Below are 17,405 nucleotides of genomic sequence, written 5' to 3'. Positions count from 1 at the left end.
AAAGCACATCTTCTGAAGTTGGGATATTTTTCCTCCAACAGGTTCCAGAGGAATCACCTCAAACCAGATGTTGGACTGGATTTTATTTCAATGTCATTTGTGAATGTTAGAGCCTCATTTTCAACAGTGGAGCTATAAAGGTTGAAAAAGGTTATCATTTTGGAGAAAATCTCAACATCAATATTTCCACTAAATAAGAGGCAAAAATCAAAATTGCTTAATAAAGGACAAGCCTCTCAGACTATGAGCCCGACAGCACCAAACTATTTTTTTATATTAGACAATTAATTTAATTTCACGTAATTATTGCAGTAGAAGCCATTTGTTTGTTAAATACCTAATGAGACATATTTACCGTGTTTGATGTTTGTTGTAAATGACGTATAGTCACAAAGAACGAGGTAATAAGTACAAGTTTGTCGTTTATTGAACGTTCAGAAACTACAGCGGCTGTACAGAGCCACAGCAAAGTTAAAACAACCCGAACAGGTGATCAACACTAAACCACTCTCACCCTTTTACTCTCCGTCTCTCTCTGTCATTTAAGCACACCCATTGCCATGGCAACCTCCTGCACTCCACAAGCCGACCCGAGATTATGTTAAAAACATTCAGTCCGTTACGATATTAGGTTTGCAGGCTTGATATTTGTTTTGCGATCATTAATAAGCCTCTCATGAACACAGAGGTGGTTGATTAGTTAATTTTTAACTCCTGCTCTGCTCATTATTTTGGTAATGGAACCGAAACGCACAGAATTGCGCAACACCTTGTTGAAACAATAATTACTGAGATTATTATTGTTGGTGGGTCATTAATTTGAACATGTTTTATTGATTTTTTTGTTGTTGTTCTTTCATAAAGTTACGAACGTTTTAAACGAGCCAGCCAGAGGAAGTGCTGGTCTCAGCATCCTGGCTGCATTCAGTTTGTCACCTAATGCCGAGATCGACTCAAAACCTTCCACGATCGTCGTGTTGCACACACAAAGCACGAACAGTTCAGAAACAATATGAAATGAGAAAAATGGTATTCATTACCAACTGCACAGTGGCGCAGTTGGTAGAGCTGTTGCCTTGCAGCAAGAAGGTTCTGGGTTTGATTCCCAGCCTGGGGTCTTTCTGCATGGAGTTTGCATGTTCTCCCTGTGCATGCGTGGGTTTTCTCCGGGTACTCCGGATTCCTCCCACAGTCCAAAAACATGACTGTTAGGTTAATTGGCTTCTCCAAATTGCCCCTAGGTATGAGTGTGTGTGTGCATGGTTGTGCACAGGACCTCTGTGTTGCCCTACGACAGACTGGCGACCTGTCCAGGGTGTACCCCGCCTCTCGCCCGAAACGTTAGCTGGAGATAGGCACCAGCAACCCTCCCGACCCCATTAAGGGACAAGGGTGCAAGAAAATGGATGGATGGATGGATGGATGGTATTCATTAACTGATTAAGTCATGTTTTAGATTGTTCTTGAAAAACTAATCAGTCACGGCTGATTACTGGGTGCTCTCACGGCTGCACAGTGAACCCATTCATGTTTTACAGCATACAGCCGCTCCCCTCTCTTGCAGGTACTGCGTACCCCCGCTAAATATTTTAGGGGTATGCAGTACCCTGCCGTACCCCCTTACTTTCACCCCTGTTTATAGGTACCTGTGTGTTTGTGCTTTGTCCTCTAACTAGTCTTATGGCAATGCTTCATGGATAAAAGAGCTCTTACATTATCATATACAGTACAGAAGAATTCATGCTCCTTGACTTTTAAGATGAGATGATAATACTTTCTTGAATGGTGGGGGATTTTGTTTGTCCCAGTATAGCACAGAACAAAAATTAAAAATAGGTAATAATAATAATTTATTAATGACGCCACAGGCAGAGTCGGCTTTACCGGAAGGGGAATGTAAACAGTGATGGCAAAAATATTGGTAAATTCCATTGGGAGACGGTAAGGGCGCATTCTGATGGCGATGAGTTTGATGTTAGGATCACACACATGATTTTTGACATGAATATGTCAACAGATTAAGCCCAGAAGCTTCTGGACTGTTGGTGTCACAAGATTAGCATGTCATAAAGTTTGCATACATGTAAAACTCACACTAATGACCCTAAAATCTATACATATCCTTCTCTACTCGCATAAAAAGTCAAAGCAGATAGTTAAGGAGAACGTTTATTTGCCAGAGTAATTCTCAGATGCTACGGTTTGACGTTCTGCCTTGTCCCTTGGGGAGTATCACAAAAAGTACATGTCTGCTCAGTGCATGTAAACGATCTGTCCCATTTTTTATGACATTTGTTTACATTATGCTTTCTTCTTCTCATATGATGTCTGTGTGTCTGCATATCCCAAGAGTGCTGGAGTGAACTCACCGCTAAGATGAACCTTCCTCTTTAGCTGTGTTTGTGTGCTTAAGTAGAGCTTCTGGTTGGTTATTAGTGAGTCAGACTCTCAGCCATTTAGCTTCATATTGTCTCCAATAGTCAGTTATATGAATGTAGTTATTCATACTTAATTTTTGCATGTTTGATTTAATATCTTTGTAGGTACATTTTGTAAGATTGATATTTTCTAGCTTTCTGCCAAACCCTAAAGTCTGGAAAACAACCTATAACATTTACAGTTACCTAATTCTGCTCATCTGTGGTGGTTGTTGGTCGAGAAGCACAATGGATTAGTCCATAACAGGTCAAACAGAATCTATGTTTCCATTACAAATGTGCGCAAAAATTTATTGATATTCAGTTAATGTCGAAAAAACACAATTTTGCAATTGCGGCGTTTCCATTAAATAAGAAACCCAAATAAAATCACGTGATCAAGTTTGTTCATGCGATAAGCCATTAAAAATCATTCTGCGCAATGATCCTCAAACTCCTTCCTGTTGTCTTCTTTGTGGTTTGCGCCAGTGGCAACATCCGTTTGTGATGTGAAGAAAAGTGTTTCCATTGCAGTTTATTAAAATAAACACATTTTCCACCAAAACGTTTTATCAAACAAATTGTTTTTTGAAGATTGACTTGGTTTCATTAAGCACATTTATTTTCGATGTGTAAAATTGAGCAATTATATGGTCAATGGTAAGGCACCTACAGAGGCCCACTGGACAAACAACCATTCACACGCACACTCATACCTGAAGGCAGTTTAGACCAAGTCCAGGCCAGAATTTGAACTTTTCGTTAAAAACTGTCATTGCACACTCATTATTCTACTTGTTTAAGACTTTAAAATTATCATTCAGACTGCAGATAAGTGCAAGAATTCGGTGAATCAGTTTTTTGTGGCCATTTCCAGAGTTTAGAAGTTCAACAGTTTTGTAGCTTATTTAAATGCCGTGTTCTGTTGTCATTAACCTTTTTGATGAGACTGAAAGAAGCCACATCGTGTTCATGCCTCCTATCTTTTTAGCTCAGGTTTCTTCTCTTTTACCCCATTTTCCTTTTCTTTCCATCCTCCTCTCTCCCCATATTTAGTTCTCATTTTCCCCATCTTTTTAATTTTCATGATACTTTTTTCTGTCTCCATCCCTCTCCTCTCTCTTTTTTCCATCCTTGCCTGGTTCTGCCGAGTCATTCTGCAGCACAGCAGCCTCAGACACTCAGCGTCACAGCAGCGCAGACGGAGATGAAAAGAAAAACCTCAGCAGTCTTTCGTCATACCCTTTCATCCCTCTCCCATTCTTCCTCTTCCACCTCCTCCTCCTCACCTGCTCAGTTTTTCATCTCCTCGCTCCCTTGTCCTCCCACTCGTAATCCATTCCTCTGTCCTCTTGATACTCATTTTTTAGTTCTCCATTACAGAAGTCATGATTCACAAACCTTTCACTTTTTTATCTTTTACTACTTCTGCTCAGTCATTTCAACCTGTCCTTCATTTAGTTTCTCTATTTCAGTCTCTCCATCTTATTTGTAAAATGGCGACACTGATGGCTTCTCTCTAGTCGAGGAGGAAGGAGGGGTATCTGAAATGGGGACAAAAGAAAAAAAATATCGTAAAGAGAAATAATGAAGGAGAATATATATTGTATAGTTAGAATATTTGGTAAGGAGAAATCTGAGTATCTTGTAAGAAAAGAAGAATAAGAGAATGGTGCTAAGTCAAGAAAAGGCAAAAACACTTGACATGTCTCTCTGTTATGTAATAAGTAAAACTATTATGTCACGTTCACTTTAACTAGGTTATTGTAGATGGTGTCAGGTTTAAACCATAGAAGGAACAACTGATTCCTCAAATTACCCTATCATAGTAATACAAACCCACAAGCTTTATTACCTTAGTATTATTGAAAATATGTATGACATGTATTGAGAAACAAATGCTTTGCCCACTGTCCGTTCACATACAGTACCTCCCTCAGTTATTGGCATGCCTCTAAAAGGCATAATGCTTTAGATTAATTTGTATTTTATTTCAAATGCTAAAAAAAAGACATCAATTTCTATTTCTGAAAAAGTGGAGGCTGATCGAGCAGATTTTTCATTATTATTATTTTTTTTATCTCTTTCTCTGTCTTACTGTTTATTCAATGTTACATGACTTTCTGTTTTTAATTATGTAGAGCACTTTGAAATGCCTTGCTGCTGAAATGTGCTATACAAATAAAATTTGACTGATTGATTGATTGATTTTTATTAAACTAGCAAGGTGTGCTTGTGTGCTCTTTCCCAAGGCAGGCAAACGGTAATAAAAATGCTAATGAAAAAGGAAAATTTGAAAGATTTATGCTAATCTTCTTGTTAATCATCTTGTGTCTTACCTTTTTTGGAGTAGTAAGACGACACAATGAAAAAAATTAAATAAATTTTACAAAAAAAAACTACCTCAAAGTAATTCAGAACAATTAAAAAATAATAATTTATGTTCAACAGTGACCACCTCATTTAATAGGCATCGAAAAGTATTCAATTTAAAATATTATGTTTTGCTTTATTTTGTACAGTTGAATATTTCTGCTCAACAGAAAATAGTTAAAATAAAGGACTAAAAGCAACAGAATTGAATTCTGCTAGACACATTTAGACCTGTACAATCAAGAATCACCTAATCAGAGCTGTCTGACACAAAGCAGGCTAAAAGAGCTCTAGAGCAATCTCAAAGAAACGATAAATAACCATTTGTACATTTTTTATGTAACAGAATAAAACATTGTTTGAACCAGTAAAATATAAGACCTTTTGTTGAACTGCAAACCCCAGATATTTTTTACTGGCTCAGAAAATGTTTACAAAAAAATCAGTAACACATTCTTCTGTTTCACCTACAGCAATGTAAATGTTCAAAAGATTGGCAAAACACTTATGTAGATTCTAGACCTGTACAGAAGGCCCTCACACTCTTTTTTTTATCTTATTACTCTGGTTATCAATTGTATTTAGACAATTTACAAGGATGTGCTAAAAGGAACATCCTGCAGAACTTAGAGGGATGGAGAAAAAGAGTACACAGTGAGGAATAAAATAAGTTTGTTGGAAGAGTAAAAAGTCTCTTTGAAGATGAGTCTGAATCAAAGTTTCATTGGCTTCTTACTGCAGTGGATTATTCATTTGGCCACAGGGACAGAGGATTAGGAGGCAATGATCAAACACTGTTCTGATGGCACGGTGCTTTCACTGCAGACTTAAATATGACTCAAACAACCCTTTGCCTTTTAGTTTTTAAGGAGCAAGTCGCTGCAGTCAGAGGCTAACTGTTCTGTCAACCTCTGTACACATAAATGATCATTCAGTAAATCACTGACAGAGACATATGTTACACTATTTGTGGCTTAACCTTATTATAAGGGTTGGTGTCAGCTGATCCCACCCATGTGTGTGACTGTGTGTTCTGCCATATGGAAGATGCTAGATAGTTCTGTGTTAAACCTCTTACAGTATTAAAGGAATGATACGCACACACACACACACACACACACACACACACACACACACACACACACACGCGCATATGCGTATTTGTTGTTTATGATACCAGTAGAACTTTTAGCATGCTATGGGGACACACTTTTTCTTACTTCTTTTAACCACAACAAATGTCAAAAATTTTATTTTACGAATGCTTACACACACATGCACAAACACACGTCATTGCTATTTCTGCTTCTATGGTATACACAAGCAACACAGTGCAGATGCTTCTGTTATTATGCAGCTCTCTGTCTGAGTTTATGACGCCTCTTTAGGGTCCTGTCTAGTATGAATGTGAGAATAGTCAAGATTCCAGACCTAAATCAAACTGAGAACTTGTGGCAAGACCTAAAAAGTTGATCTTCCCAGAAACACTTCACCCTGTTTGACTGTTTGATTGCAATAAAGTAAAAAAAAAAAATCTTGAAAATTTTGTTGATGGTTCCACAAGATATTGTCTCAGATTACTGAATGCATGCTGCCGCACTTGGAATTTTTAATTTGTAAAAAATTGTATATACATGATTATTTTCCAGTTGTGTGATATCAAAATTCCAATCAGATCATTATATTTTCAGCTGTAAAATATCAAATGTATTTTAAAAAGTTGTATTTGTTTATGACAATGTAAAGAAAGTCAATTTCTAGTGTGGGTTGAAGGTAAATTTGCAGTCTTTGAAGTAGATAACTGATCATACTTAGAAAGTGTATACAATCATAGGTTCCACCATAGTAGAAGCTCTTTTGTGGCCACTTGTTATCTTGGATTTTATTAAAACAAGTTTCATCAGTAGTAGTCACATGCCACTGAGTGGAGAACCCTGATAAGTAATTATCGGGGTTGTCAGACAATTCTAAAACCATAAAAAAAAATTTGACTGTAAAATTTGAAAGCAACGGTCAGATGACGAGACAGTAGTTTTTTAACATGATTTAGCTGCTAATCTATTCCAGCTTTAAGACATAAAAAGGTATTTCTGTGCAGAACTTCTCAAAACAGCTAAATTGAAACATTCTCTGGTCTTTCAGTCTCCCTCCAAGACATCAACATGAGAAAAGCATTTAAGAGCAGTACCATTCAAGACCAGCAGGTGGTGTCCAGGACCTCTGTGCCCAACCCCGTGGTGGAAATGTACCACCGCTGTGACAAGCCCCCGCCGTTGAATATCCTCAGCCCCTATAGGTGGGTTACATTTAGAGTCTGCCTAATTCCAGTAAATGATGCATCTGCTCTCTTTTCTTTATCTGTTGCTTACTTTTTCACCCCTGCTCCTATATTTACCTCTGCAAGGGATGACAAGAAGGATGCGCTGAAGTTCTACACTGATCCCTCCTACTTCTTCAACCTGTGGAAGGAGAAGATGCTGCAAGCCACCGAGGACAAACGCAAAGAGAAGAGGCGGCAGAAGGTAGGCATCCGTTTCCAAGGGGAGTGCATCTGCATGTGAAGCTGTATTTTTGTTGTGAACGTACAGCTGGTGTGTCAGTGTGGAGCTGGAGGAGAGTGTGTTTTAGAAAAGTTACAAGAAATAAAGTCATCCTCTGCTTTAATTTGCTTATCTGTTCTATTTTGCTGACTTGTGTCATGTTCTTTTGTTATTTAAGTTGATGCTTTCCTATCTTGATGTTTTCACCATTTAGCTTTGCTATGTTGAATGCAACAGCAGCTGGGGGATACTTAGTGACAAGATGTAATCAGAGATTTTAAAACTTAAATAACTGCTGATAGTCACTGAAATTGAGACAAGAGCAAATTTATTACTACATCTTGATGGTTTATTATAAGCTGTTATTCCTATGTGTGGCATTATTATACAACAAACTTCAATTAGCTCTAAAAAAATAAGTAGATGCTCAAGTTCAAATTTAATGTAGATTTTTTTCACCACATAGGTTCAAAATTTTACATGGAGGTTAAAATGTACATGATCACTGATTATTATTCAGATTATTGTAGTTAGCTAGTTGCACCTAAATAACAGGCTTTTTCTAGCCGTCAACAACCATTAGACATGTGTCTGCCTTTGTATGAAAGTACTTTACTTGGCAGAATTGGTAGAGTTGATTGAAATATGTTGGTTTCCAATCACACACCTCACTTTTAAGCACACTCAATTAAAAGGGTGTTTTGTATAAAAACAGAAGAGTGCCAAATTACAATAAAAAAAGGACCTGCAAAATAATTATTTAAATCTGTCATTCATTGTTTTGAAAACTGGAAATAAATAATAAAAAGAAACTGAATTAATTATGAGCCACTTCTAGTGAATTGGAAGATGTTGTATGGACTTGTTGATTGAAGCCTTTTCACGGCTGATTTTTGATAGTATCTTACTTTGATTTAGTCAAACAAAAAAAAAGAAATCCTTCCATTCAGATCCCACAACTGCTGCTGCTGTATGCATTTGCTGCTTTTTGTCAATATTTGTGTTGAATTTAATGCTTATGTCATATTTTTTTCTGTTCCCTCCCTTCTAAATGTACTCATTTATCAAATTTTGAACCTTACATCAAGCGTTCACTTAAGAAAATACAACAGGTGTAAGAGGAGGGAAAAAGCTGTAGCAGGCTGCCTGAGACATTGCTTTACTTTATTCCCTCAGCGCCTCCTCCTTCCTTTCTCTCAGTCATCTATAACCAGCTGGCCTTGGAAGATGCGCAGCCCCTTCCTCTTTCCTCTTCCTCTGCTCAGTCTAATGTACCAGCTTGTCTTTCTCCCATGTTTCCATAGGGCTGTCCGGCCCACCCTGACAGGCCCCACTCCAGACAGGCCCCACCCAGGAGCCCCCTGTCCATCTCTGTAAGGCGACCCAGACCCCTAATCCCCCCTACCACCACCACCACCACCTTCCCGCCCCTCACTTCCTGCCCTCACACTCCATTAAAACACTTTATACACTCACCTCTGAATAAGGAAGTCTTACATACACCTTTTAATTTAGAAACAGCACTAAAGCAAAGTCCTCACTGTATGAAAAAACTAAATCTACACACACACACATGTGAACTCCCGTCTGTGTGTGTCCGTGTGTATACCGTCACCTTATCTCGCCACCTCACCCCTCTCTCTCTCTCTCTCTGACCTCCTGTGTTTGGTTTTGGTTGGTTTGTTGTGTTCCCACCCATTTTTGGCTCCGTCGTCCGCCGTGTGCTAGTCTGTGTTTCACAGTAGTGAACTGGGTAGTGAGTAGACCAGTGGATGTGTGTGGGTGTGTGTGGGGGGTGTGTGTGTGAGTGTGTTTGGTTCAGTGTGATGGTTAAAAGGAGTCCAGATCACTTTCCTTCTGCAGACGAAAAGCCAGTAGCCAATGACTGAGGTCCTTTCCACTCCTGTTTGTCTGTCTGTGTATCCTCCACAGGAGCAGCAGCGGCAGGTGGAAGACCCAAGCAGAGAGGTGAAGAAGGTTGGTAAACGCTTGCTCTTTAAACATTTAAAGATTCAATATCTAAAATCTATAAAAAAATATATTTTTTAACATATGCTACCGCTATGTTGTGATGCCATAGTATGAGACAGATAATCTGTGAAAAAATCTAGTTTCTCTGCCTTCTCCCAGTGCTAACAAGAAGCAACCAGTCAGAGCCAGGAGGAGAGTCTTAGCACTGTCAATCATGCTCGTGTACACGCCATTCATTCCCTAGTCTTGCCTCCCCCACTTGCTGTCTGCTACTCTGTAGCTTCTTCCCAGTATCAGAGCATGTCAAGAATACTAATGTTAGATAGTATGGCCACCAGTTACGGTGAATAGGTGGTTATTAGCACATTAGCATCGATTGACAGCAATAAGACCCGGCTCCTGGCTATAATTGGTTGTTTTTGATCGAAAGTGGTACATTTTAGCAAATCGCTAAAGTGAGATACCTCCTCCCTGAGATAGGGAGGAGGTGGAGGAGCTCGATTTGTTTCCACAGATTTTCTGTTTCATATCATGGTAACAATTTTAATAAAAAAGTAAAAAAAAAAAAAACATTTTTTAAAATAAAAGTTACATTAGTTAGTCATTTTCCTGGGAGAGGACCTTTTGCTGAGGTTTATTGAGATCCTGCAGTCCTGCAGAGCCCACACATTGACCCATTTCAATGATGAGGTTGTAAAGTTATTGCAAAAGCTAATTTTGTGAGACTTATAATTACATTGTTATGAAATACATCAACATGTATTTAATCTCTGAGGGGTTTTTTTGTTTGTTTTTGATTCTTTTAACAATTACTCAGTTGGTTATAAGGTTGACAAACTTATGATAATTCTTTGTTATCTTTTACCAAAAGAAGAAACCATAGATTTTGTATTTTTCTTTCCTGTTGTTTCGTCCCGCAGGTGCGTAAGGCTCGTAACAGGCGTCAGGAATGGAACGTTCTGGCCTACGATAAAGAATTTCGACCCGATGCCAGGCTCACCCCCTCCCCTTACCACGGCATGTCGTCTGAAGGGTCCCTCTCCCCAGATAGCAGGTACATGCTAACCACAGCTAACCCCAAACCACTTCAGTTGTACCTTTCTAACACATCAGTTTATTTGTTTTTGTTTATCCCAGACGAGGCAAGCACAAATTCGTTTGACCATATTTGTTTAAATGTGTCCTGTTGGAAATTTTCGGATTGCATAAAGACACAGCAACACATTGAAAGACGAGCAAAATATAGAGGCTTACATTTTCTTGAAGACATGTTAATACCCTTTGAACCTATTTTTATTTTTTTGCTATATTATACAGACAGAAATAGCAATATATTAGACCATCACAAAGCAGCATGTAACTCTGAAGCGGGAAATGATACGTTGCTGCAAGCATTCAGACCCCCTTTACTCTGATAAGGCAAAGTAAAATCCTAACCTTTTTGTCAGAAGACATGTAGAGGACAGAAAACGTGTTGAAGAAGGCCAAATTTAACTTTTTAGTCAATTTCCTGTCACCTTGAACACATATAACCAAGTTTAAACATTATGGTGGTGATCATAATTGATGGAAGCTATCAGTCCTGACAATAAGGGCAGATGTGGGGTGTTTTAAACATCATTAATTGAATTTTATTGTCACATCTGTAAGTCAAAATTCTTATCGTGATAAGAATTTTTCAATAAATGATAAATGTCCACCAATATTTTCAAGGCACTGTGAAATGCCATCTACCTGTGTCATTTGAAGTTGTGTGCTGCCCTCTTATGAAGACTGTAAGTGAGACCCAATGTTGTATTTTTTCTTTTCAAATATACTAATCAGAGCATCACAGTTTGGTAGAAGTACAAACAGCCAAACATTAAAATGTTAAAGTAAATGGAAATCAACTAAAATGGAATTCAGGCTCAGGCCGTTGATTAAAAATTGTATTTTTCATTGATCTGAATATTAGGATATTACTTTAGGCTACGCTTGAATAAAACCCCGCTCCCCTCCTCAATTTTAACCCGATAGGTCAATGGCGTCCGATTCCTACCCTGCAAGTCCCAACCACCCGACTACCCAGGCTCCAAGCGCTGCCCATCCCGCTGACCACCATGCCAGGGATCACCTCGCTGCCGCCCAGACACAGTCGCTCGACCGCGGCCTGAGGCCAGCCAACCAGCCCACTGGAGCCACCGGGGCAGGACCCCCGGGTCGACACGCAGCTTCCCTCGGCAGGACCCCATCGGGACATGGGGTCCAGGCCGGGGGAGATCCGACGGTCAACGGGCCAAGGCAGCAGTCGATTAAGGAATACCGAGCTGGGTACGGGTAGGCTTGCTAATTTGACTGACAAAGTGACACCGTGGCGAATATTACAGTTTAAATGGTTCAGTGGCTTTGATTTAGTTCAAACATTGAGGGCTTGAATCTTCTTTCATTACGTTGAAGAACCTAGGTTTTTTTTTTCATGAGATTGCAGCATTTATTGCCCTAGGGTCAGACTACCGGTTTCTCTTTCCAGTCCAAAGAAACTAGGTTTTAGAGATTGTAGTGGAGTCTGTGGTCCTTACTGGGGTTGGCACTTACATTCATCCTGCTGATTGGATTTCAAGTGGACAACTCTAAAGGCTCTCCCCTACTTCATCCGAAGCATTGAAATCTGATCTCATTGACGTAATCACGTGGCAAAAATTTCATCATCTTGTTCGCAGTGAGCCGTCCTATTCCGCTTCTCAGCTATTTCACATAGAGTTCTGTGCTATTTGTTAGTCTGAAGTTAGTGGGCGTGTTTCCAACAGGCGACATGAATATGTTTTTGGAGCGTTTATGAGACACATTGAGGAATTATGTGGATTTGTACGAGTTTTCACAAAATACCTACAAACATTGTGAAATGGATAAAAAGTCTTGAATGGAAATTGCAAAGTTGTCGTCCACGTAGGAGATGACGACTCAGGGTGAAGTATGGGAGAGCCGTGACTCTGATTGTTCTCACCGAGCTTTGGTGATTAGATCTCACTTGTCAGCTCCACATGCAAAGGAATACAGTCATGTCTAAAGATGTTTCTGTAAAGATGATTGAGTAGTACTGACCCATATATATATGTATATTTCCTCTTTCTCCCTCTTCAGTGGGCAGCCCTCCACCATACCAGAGTATTACATCCCCCCGGCTCCTCCCCCACCCCCGCCAACCATCCCATCCGCCCAGACTGCCTTTGATTCCGCCACAGCGCCGCCTTCTGCGGCCGCCTCCGCCATCCCGCCGACCTCCTCTGCCCTCTCCTGCCACTACTCCCCCTCCCCTCCTCCTCCCCCGGCCAACTACGTACCTTCCCCCGCTCACCCCCCTTCAGGTGCACCTCCGGCAGCCCCTCCGCCCCCACCTCCCGGAGTGCCCGCGGGACACCAGGCTCACCCGTCCCCGCCACACGCCGCTGTCGGCCAGACGGCCGTGGATTCGGCACCTTCGACGAGGAAGTCGACCATGCTGGGAATGATCCCGATGAGCGACGCACGCTCCGACCTGCTGGCCGCCATACGTAGAGGTACAAGTGCCAGGATTTCTACATATGTGGCGAATATCTTTCAGGGTTTCTCCAAGAAAACTTTCTAACCCTGGTGATAGAGGGCACTACAGTGTTTTTGAGTTAAAATTTTTTTAAAGTTGACAGGAAATTTTTAAATATAACTAAGTAATTATGGCTTATTGGAAGACATTGTTAACATTACCTAAACACCAACTTTCTTGAAGTTGTTAGTGTGTAGACCGACAGTGGGTATACAGTCAACAAAAAAACATGCCTGACCTCAGTCTCCCTGGTGCATTCACACCAGCCCTGTTTAGTCCACTTTGATCAATCTCTAGTTTGCATTCACACCTCCCCAAACAAACATCCAGTTTGTTTGGGGAGGTGTGAATGCACGATTGACCATATAAGCAAACTCTGGTCCACCTACAAACCTCAGTCTCTGATTGGTTGGAGTGATCTGTGGCGCCAGGTTTGAACACCAAGCAGACCAGAGACTGCTCCAAAAGCAGGAATTGAACTATAGCACAAGGCATTCTGGGTAAATACAACCAAAAAAATGCAAAAGTCTGTTGCTTGATGGGGAAATGACTCATGGTCTTTAGCCAAAGACAAAAGGGAAATCCTGCATAGGCTAAAATCTGAAGCAACTCCATTTTTTGTTAAATTTTGCAAAGAATGTAAACTTCGGAGGTTTTCATGTTGTTTCCTTCAATGGTTCTTGGTGCAGCACCCCTAGAGACAAGGAGGTGAACAGGTTTTTCCAAATGGTTTGGATAGTTTGATACAATGGCCTGTGAAAAAGAACTGCATCAGCTGAACTTTGGTTTCCAATTGAACAAGGACTATCAGGTGTAAAAACACCCGTAATCCTTAACAGGTTATGCTTGCAGTTTGATAAAATGAAAGATACTTTCAGTAGAATTTAGAGACAAAGCTCTCATCAGACCTCACTACTCCTCCCTTCCCTTTGTCCCTCACAGGCATCCAGCTGAGGAAGGTTCAGGAGCAGAGGGAACAGGAAGCCAAGCGGGAGCCTGTCGGCAACGACGTGGCCACCATCCTGTCACGCCGCATCGCCGTGGAGTACAGCGAATCCGACGACGACTCGGAGCTGGATGAGAACGAGTGGTCTGACTAAAAAAAAAGAAAAAAATGAGATGGAGCTTTGTAAGGCTGGACTGGCAGAGCTAAAAGAGAGAGAAACTATACATTGAGTTAATAACGAAGGTGTCGGGTTAGTTTTAAGGTTCGCATTTTAACTACGAAGTTGACTAAAAACCAATCATACATTTGTTTACACAGATCGCTGGAGCAGGGCTCGGAGGAGGCCGGGCGACAGGTTGATACTTTCATCATGCACGGTTGCCCCTCACTACAGCTCTTCTCGAACTGAGAGCCCGGAGGCTTTCATGCCAGACCGTCCGTGGTGTGCGGCACAATAAACACGCCCTCCATCTCGGCAGCCTCCCGCCAACCCATCCGCTCGTTTTTAACCGCAATCACGGAGCTGTGAAAGACAAACCCATAAACGTCTCCCTATATTCACACCAGAGCGGTAGTTATTAGCCGTATGTAGGCAGCGCTCCCCTGTGACTACGGGCTTCATGTGTTTACAAAACACATTAATGGTACAGCACAAGAAAGATTAACGATAGTGCAATCTTTACGAATCTGCCAAATGTTCCACAAGAATTGGAGGAAGCAAGTCAGGATAATCAGGGAAGTTGATAGCTTGTTAGCGGATGACTGTGCCTGTCTGTGGAATGAAACTTTTGGGAGTTTGGTACTCTTGACCAACAGGATCGGAACCGGCGCTCTCCAGGTGAGCTGCTGTTACATGTTCCAGCTAGATATTTGAGCTTCGCTTCATTCACAAAATAGTTCATAATTTATTTAACTTAAAGAGGAAGTTAGCCAAGGTAGCTGAGAACTTCAACAGGCTTGTTTTCTCTCTGATATATTTATGTTTGCTTTAATACCTTTAGTTAAAACCACACATGATAAATAATACAAGAATTGTGTTTTCATACAATTTCTGATCATAATGCGCTGCATATTCTAATAAAGAGTCCATGTTATGTTTGTTTCTAAATTATTGGCACTAGAAAACCACTGTACCGGTGTATTTATACATTTACAGACTTAAGAGTTTAATGAAAATTACTTTTTTTTTTTAAACCGTAGGGAGATTATTTCAATATAAGAAATTGTAGCCACAAGAATTAGCATTTTTTGACTAAATTATACAGTAATAAATATCAGATCATATTAGAAACACTTTAATGCCATCTAGTGGTCAGAGTTTTGCCCTTCATTCATATCTATTGTATATCTTATATGCAAATTAGCAATCTCTTCTTCATTGGCAGAAAAAAAAACATTTTTTAAATTAATCTTGAACAAATTCAGGCAAAAAAGACATTTAAACTGCTAAATTACTCAACTGCCCGTCACCGATTTGGAGTACTGAGAAAAAGCATAACATGGCCTTAATAATAATCCACAAAAGATTATTCTATTATTTTTAGAATTCACTTTCTTAATAAGAACAATATTTTAGGTTACTTTGTTTGGTCTTGTGGCATGATAATAAAACTTTATTTTTTTTATAAGTTGGGGTTAGGCATTTTGTCTAAAGTGGTTTGGAAACCAAGCTCCCAAAAGTTGATGTAGTTGTTGATCTTTTACAATTGTGATAAGCTGTACCTCCCACTGAGGTAGTTTGGTAAACTGTGATAAAATACGCCGCTAATGCTAACGCTAACACGGGATTACAAGCCTCACCAGCCTGGTTAAAGTTGTTATTCTGCCTACATATCATTGCTTCAGTCGGTCAGGCCAGCTAGTTAGCTTATCCCACTGTTTTGTGCTTTCTTAAAATTATTATTATTATTATTCTCACCCTTTGTTAGCCATTCCAAACTCAAAGCCGAATATTTCAGCCTGTGACTGTATGCCGTGGTCTTCTATAAATGCTTCAAACCAGCACCGTACTCATAACAACAACAACAAAAAAACAACGTTCTTCATCTTGACATATGTTCCTTTTGGTGGCCCCACTCGCTTAATACCATTGCTTTCCGTGGAGGCTCTTGTGAATTATAAATACATAAATGTGAGAAACTTGCAACGCTAATATATAGTATGATATCTCTTTTCAATATAGGTTTGGCTAATCCGCAGTGTGAACTGATTGGACTGTAGTGTTTTTCTAATGTGCTTTTTTCTTCTTTTTTTTTTAAAGTGCTGCAGTGATTCGTTTGCTTTATTTTAGGGATTTTTTATTATTAGGTGAGTAGCCAGATGGCAGAGTGGAAGATGTGTCCAAGAAGCCAGCTAAAAGATCTTTATTCCTTAGCAGATTAACCTGACGTATTCTCATCTCAAACAGAAGCAAAAATCCAGCAGAAGAAGCATTTGATACTAGAGTCTTGTATCGAATTTTACATCAGAAGCAGCGTTTTTGATAGCTAAAACACTAACGGTTTATTTTTTACGTGTTTACTTTAGTAAATCTTTATTTTTCAGTTTCTGAGACCATTTTAAAGCTTCGGTGTTCAAAACGTTTATACACACACACACACACAATAAGTTGGCTTACTCAGAGTTTGCACTCTTGTAGAATACAATCACATCTGGATTAAGGACTGAATGATACGACATGTGGATGAGTTCTTGGTATTCTCCGTAAAAATCCGAACTAAGATTTTCAAACCGTGCCATGAAGCAAAACAGAAAAAAAAAAAAAAAAAAAAGCACATATTAACAGCCAGCGTGGATTTTTCCACAAAGCTCAGTGAGAGTTTACTGTAAAAAAAAAAAAAAAAAGTTTATGTTGTAACTGAGAAGTCAAGAGGCATCAAATCTGCTATATTATCCAAATTGTTTCTTCGGTGGTCGTGTTGTTGTGCGGGAGTCATAGATACACACCCATCTGCGCGTTTAATGAAATCTGTCCAAGATTCAGAGAATGTAAAACTCCAGCTTGACTGACTTTTAACGATAAAATACTTGCCAACAAATAGCAAAACAACCACAGAGATACAAAATGTTGAAGTTCTCCAAACACCCGTACTTTGTGTATCTATGGCTTCTGGCTTTTAAAGAAAATGTTATTCTGTGTTGAAAATGTGACAAAATGAATCATGTTGTATAGACTTTTGGTAAAGCAGCCTTCAAGGTTAAATGCATTTGGTTTACTATAACCTAGACAATAAAACAAAGTTAAGCTGTGTATTGCACACTAAAATCAGCTGTAAGCAAGTATGCATGTGACTAAAGTCAATAAATAGTGATTAAAACAGCAGTTTGGGTTTCCTTTGCTTCTGTTGGTGTCGTCCTGTTTATTTGTGTTTTTTTTTAGTAGCTTCACACTTGAAAACAATATTTGAGCTATGTTGTGTTATCAGCTCCACTATCAAAACCCTTTCATTTTTGAGATACTGTCATTTGCTAGCATGCTATTCGTAGCATCATCCTCATATGACCTCGAGTTTAGCTGCAATGCCTTAATACGTCTTTTTAGTGTGAAAGGTACGACATGTACATACTACAAAGTTGCTCATCATGGCTAAACTAGCATA

General features: G+C 39.6%; 1 protein-coding gene across 4 annotated transcripts in view; it reads left to right on the top strand.

Annotated features, from left to right (window-relative positions):
• The window catches only part of LOC103480395 (wiskott-Aldrich syndrome protein family member 3), a 37,018-nt gene extending 19,890 nt beyond the window's left edge, over positions 1-17,128 (top strand). For 3 of the 4 annotated variants that reach the window (XM_008435322.2, XM_017310549.1, XM_008435324.2), the window contains 8 exons: positions 6,933-7,086; positions 7,195-7,312; positions 8,635-8,703; positions 9,263-9,307; positions 10,222-10,355; positions 11,318-11,611; positions 12,422-12,837; positions 13,803-17,128. In XM_008435322.2, coding sequence (XP_008433544.1) covers positions 6,933-7,086; positions 7,195-7,312; positions 8,635-8,703; positions 9,263-9,307; positions 10,222-10,355; positions 11,318-11,611; positions 12,422-12,837; positions 13,803-13,960 — 1,388 coding nt within the window. In that variant the 3' untranslated portion in view covers positions 13,961-17,128. The remainder of the gene's footprint in view (positions 1-6,932; positions 7,087-7,194; positions 7,313-8,634; positions 8,704-9,262; positions 9,308-10,221; positions 10,356-11,317; positions 11,612-12,421; positions 12,838-13,802) is intronic. The other variant, XM_008435325.2, reaches the window with a different exon arrangement.
• Positions 17,129-17,405: the final 277 nt, after the last annotated feature.

Source organism: Poecilia reticulata, linkage group LG18 (assembly GCF_000633615.1).
Source record: "Poecilia reticulata strain Guanapo linkage group LG18, Guppy_female_1.0+MT, whole genome shotgun sequence".
NCBI lineage: Eukaryota > Metazoa > Chordata > Actinopteri > Cyprinodontiformes > Poeciliidae > Poecilia > Poecilia reticulata.
Note: the sequence above shows the minus strand (reverse complement) of the source record. Positions and strands in the feature narration are given on the sequence as shown.